Source organism: Nanorana parkeri, unplaced genomic scaffold (assembly GCF_000935625.1).
Source record: "Nanorana parkeri isolate BGI_ZX_2015 unplaced genomic scaffold, ASM93562v1 scaffold288, whole genome shotgun sequence".
NCBI classification, from domain to species: Eukaryota; Metazoa; Chordata; class Amphibia; order Anura; family Dicroglossidae; genus Nanorana; species Nanorana parkeri.
Window position 1 is genome coordinate 202,578 of NW_017306556.1, and position 5,010 is coordinate 207,587.

Sequence of the window (5,010 nt, forward strand, 5' to 3'; positions counted from 1 at the left end):
ATATATAAAGAGAGAGAACATTTGAATGGTTATTTTACATTTTAAATGCTCTTTTGTCAATAAAGTAAGCTAAAAAATAAATATCAATCCACAATAAGCAATTAATGTGAAATGCTAAAGTGATGGGATGATGATTCAACGTTGGAAAATTGAAAACTGGGAACAGTGAAGAAAACTCATCAGTGTCAAATTTTGAAATGCTAGGGCTTTCCCTGGAAATTACAGACAGTTGGCAACAACATACCACTATACAGTAAGCAACATGCAGGGAGCCATTAACCATTTTGCAAGCAACATGGTCCCAACATAACTTTAAAATGTTCACAATATAACGTGCTTGAATTCAGCTTTTTTATATGGGTTCATTTGTGACTTGTAACCAGTGGCTCCTTAATTGCCATGTAACAAGAACCCCCGTTGTGATCTGCCAGTAAACTGCAATGACAAGTAAAGAGCCCTGATAAAGTTTGTGCTATATCATGAAATGCTTACAAATGCAACAAGCTGACACAACTCCATGCATGCATTATCTTTGACGGAGGAACAGAACAATGGACCTAATACCTCAAATCTCTGGTTGCTGACTTTCTTTCCCTTTTTATTCCATACAATTTTCGGTCTGGGGTCTCCTGTAGCTTGACAGATAAAGGATGCAACTCCCCCTGATACTCCTGTTTGATCAACAGGGCTTCTTGTAAACCTTGGTGGTGCTAGGAAAAGAAGGACAAAAATAGCCTATTATTATTCACAGATTTAAAAAAAAAATTGCAGAACTGATTTAAAGTGTTAAAAGCAATTTTGGCATTTTGAGATTTAAATATTCAACAAAGGTACATCAACAACATATTGTATAGGATGTGTAACTATTTTCCCCTTGTCCAATCACATATCTAACAGTAACAAATTGCTTTGATTTCTCCAGCCAAATGACTGAAGTCAATTAGTCAGACACTTTTTTTCCTCCAATTTTACTGACATGAACTGAGGAAAAAGGAGAATAGTGTGAAGTATTAATTTGACATGTGTCCCAAGTAATTCATGAAGCATGACATGCTATAAAAAACACTTAAGTAGTGCAGTCACATCACAGTCAGAATGTCACACACAACATTAGAATGAGAGGACGGAAGAAACACACACGCTGCTATAGCATTTTGTCATTCACTGCATGCAGCTGTTAGTAATGTCTAGAGTGCAGTCTATTGTATTTCACAGTAACAACTGGCTACAGACGAATGGATCAATCTTCTGAGGGATATTGTATCCTTAAGAGAGATCAAGTGTTTGTTTACTAAAATAGTGGTCTATAAGGCACTTGAAAATGGGAGCAGCAATTGAGTAGCCAGTAAAACAACCGTGAGCAGACAAACTATGTTCTAGCTTGTCATGAACTTTAACAAAACATGGAAAGCTTTTAATGCAGACCATAAGTAATGCTTACAGTCTGAGTCATTTTCAATCAAAAACTGATCTACTATGTGCCAGTTATTGCTAGTCAGTTGGCAATGCACACATTAAATGGATCTTTGCTTTGTTTTCTGTATGCAATCAAATGGAATTGCCTACATAAATGTCCCCCTCACCTTCTCCGTTCAACTTTGATTTTAAGAAGACCTCCAGGAAAAGGGGAAACAGTTTCTTTTTACCATTAGTGCAGGATGTCTGCACTTCCTGTAGATCCCATTCAACATCAGGAGAAACCAGGCACATTGTGCAGTGTTTGCCTGACAAATTAGACACAATGGTGCTCACAGAGAATTGTTGAATATATTGTAAATCGCCATGCTCGCATCAAGGAATACCTGCACAGAGATTATAAATGCATAAAAGCCCATGCTATAGTGCAGTGTGCCCCTCTATAGAGACCACTAATTTCTACTTGGTGTGCAATGAAAAGTAGGTTTAATAGAAAATCCACCCATGTAGACAACGTAAACATATTAAAATATTTAAACATTAAAGAAGAACTATGGCCTTCCATTAAAAAATATGTGCTGCAGCACTAAGAGGGACTCGGAGAAGTAAAAATATACCCTTGCAGTGCCCACCACCCCCCACTACAAGGGTTAACTGCTTGTTTTTCTCTTAGGGCTGGAATATCTCTCCCCTCCGGCGGTGAAATTTCCCTCGGCGCCCTCATACTTGCATTAGATGTGATGATGTCACAGGTCCTTAGGTCGCCGGAATCAGTGGGAGAAGAGGCTGCGAGAACTGGTCTAGCAGACAGACAGGACTAAGGATTAGGTGAGTACTGTAAATCTTCTTTATTTTAGCCGCTACAACTAAATGAGCAATTAACCATTGCAGTGCTGGGGTAACCCCACTGTAAGGGCTATTTTTTAAAATGTCCGGAGTTCCTTTTTAATTCTAGATATATCTGCCTTTCCATTTCTCTTAGTCTACCTGCAAAGTTCCACAAATACCTGTTGATCCAGTAAGTGAAGTCCACCTAATGCAGCTTCCTGTGATGGTGTGGCAACAAAGCTGCACTGCTTCATGTCAGCTGTGGGGGGGTTGCGGGAAAAATAAAGGAGGATCAGGGGTGTGGAAATTTTTGAAAAAAATACTAAAGCGGGGGCCAAATCTACTTGTCCTTCATAACAATCTACTTGTCCTTCATAACAATCTACTTGTCCCAATAAAAAAAAGTTTGAATTAAAACTAGGGATGCACCAATACCAGTTTTTGGGTATAGAGTACGAGTACCGATATTTTGCTTTAGGTACTCACCGAGTATCGGTGCTTCCTTTTGCATGGAGCAGGCTTCCCGGGCAATCAGGAAGCCGGGCAGCGGGTAATGAGATGCTACCCGGCTTCCTGACTGCCAGGGAAGCCGACTCCATGTTGTTTGGCCGGCTTGATTGTGAACCCAGCCAATCAGCAAGGAGCTGGCTTCCTGGCCAATCAGGAAACTGGGATGCTGGTTATTAGTCGCTGCCCCGCTTCCTGATTGCACGGGAAGCTGGCTCCATGTTCACCCTACGGCACTGCGGTCAGAGGAAACCTTCCTCTAACCAGAAGTTCCGGTATTGGAGAAGGTATCGAGCATTTGGGCGAAGTGATCAGATCACTTGAAAACGAGCGGCGGCTCCACACTGTACACTTAGCTCTGCTTGTCCGGAGCGGGGCTAAGTGTACAAAAAAACTACTCGCCCGGCGCCCGAAACTGCATGTCCCGGGCGTCGGGTGATAGGAATTCCACACCCCTGAGGATTTGGCTCACTCAGGGGAGTATAGGAAGTTTATGTTTTGTGTTTACTTGTGCATCACATAGTAACTGGATTTGGCACCTGTTCAGACTGTCATACAGGAGCCTTTAGTTGTTATTTAAATATTGTATTATAAAATGTGAATGCTTTAGGGCTACAACAACTAATCGATTATAATCGATTATTGAAAAAGTTGTCAACTTTTTCAATCATTGATTAATCGGCTTCCAATTGGTTGGCCCTGTTCACGGCTTCACACACGCTGCGCACCACACCTCCTCCATACCCCACGCTCGCCGCTGCCAGATCTGCCCGCATCCACGCTCCACATGCCGCACCTCCTCACGCTCACCGCCCGCCCAAATCCACGATCGGCACAGGGACGCGGGGAGAAGAATTGAGGAGCAGGTGTGGGGGGATGACGGCCGCCTATAGACAGGCCCGATCTCAGAAACAAGTTGCTGGAAGACAGCTCAGGTAAGCCTGGGGGAACCACATGGTGCTCTATAATGTATTGCTGGGATTTGTATTCCTCTATATCTGATGGTACATTGAGGACTACAAATCAAGGAATAATACATTATACAGTGCAATGCGGAATACCACCAGCTATAGAGGAGTACAACAAATCCCAGCAATAATACATTATACAGTGATGCAATGCTGAATAAATCACAAAGATGAAAAAGCGCCACTCCTGTGAGACCTTTACTCACGTTGCTGGTGTCAGCATACAGCGTGTCAGCTCGTTTGGAGATGTCGGAGAGCAGTCTAATAGCTGTCAGGGGTGATTGTTTAAACACCGCGGTCTCAGCTGGCCAGGCTGAGCCGCGGCTGTGTGGGTATAAGGTAATGTCAACTGCCGGACCGTTCGGGGACCAAAGGAGTCGATCCGCGTGTGTCTCGGGTATGTCAAAAACCGAGGCGAATGGAAGAGATGGACAGGGGCAGTGTCCAATGCTGACGGCTACGCGTTTCGAGGCTCTGCCTCTTTGTCAAGCCTGAGTGGGGAATATAATAGAGATGGCGGGATATCATGCCTGTGTTTAAATGTGACAGCTGGGAGGAGTCAAACGTTTTCTGTACTGGATGTGATTGGTGGGGGAGTCGAGTCACAGTGTACACTCCCATTTTAGGGGCGTGCTTGAGCATGGATCGTGCCGAGCACGTATATCATAACGATACGGTGATGGGAGAGAAGAAGGGGCGGCATATCTACAGCATTTTCGATCTAAGTGTGTGGCTACAGAATGAGCATCTATTTAAGGACTATATTTGGGTTGGTACATCCATAAGGGCAAAGGGTTATTATTATACCTATGCTCTTGTGTGTAAACTTGTCATCAGTACATATACCTGTGATCTAAAAGAAGTACATATTAAAAACTAGTTTATTTAAAACATATGGTTAAAAAACAATAGGAGGAAATATCAAAGACAAAAGATTAAAAAGGATTAAAAGGTTAAAAAGTTAAAAATGGATACACGCACAATTTAGCCAGCAAGTATTACAAGATGGTGCTGACCTCAATCTCCTCATTAAGACCTATAGGTACCAGGGAATTTAATTTAAAAATCCAAAAGGTCTCACGGCTGCAGAGACGATGAAACCGCTCAGAAACCGATAACTCTGTGGAAATGTGTTCGATTGCGAACACCCGGAGATCTTGGATACGTTTGTGGTGCTTAAGGGTAAAATGCCGGGGAACGCTGTGATCAAAGTCTCCTTTCTCTATTAGGCGTCTATGCTCGCCTATCCTAGTACGTAGGGGGCGTATTGTGCGACCGACATATATTAGTC

General features: G+C 42.8%; 1 protein-coding gene across 18 annotated transcripts in view; it reads right to left on the reverse strand.

Moving 5' to 3' along the window:
• PTPRD (protein tyrosine phosphatase, receptor type D) overlaps positions 1–5,010 on the reverse strand; it is a 361,390-nt gene that overhangs the window by 194,679 nt on the left and 161,701 nt on the right. For all 18 annotated transcript variants that reach the window (XM_018557538.1, XM_018557524.1, XM_018557525.1 and 15 more), the window contains exon 3: positions 565–710. In XM_018557538.1, coding sequence (XP_018413040.1) covers positions 565–710 — 146 coding nt within the window. The remainder of the gene's footprint in view (positions 1–564; positions 711–5,010) is intronic.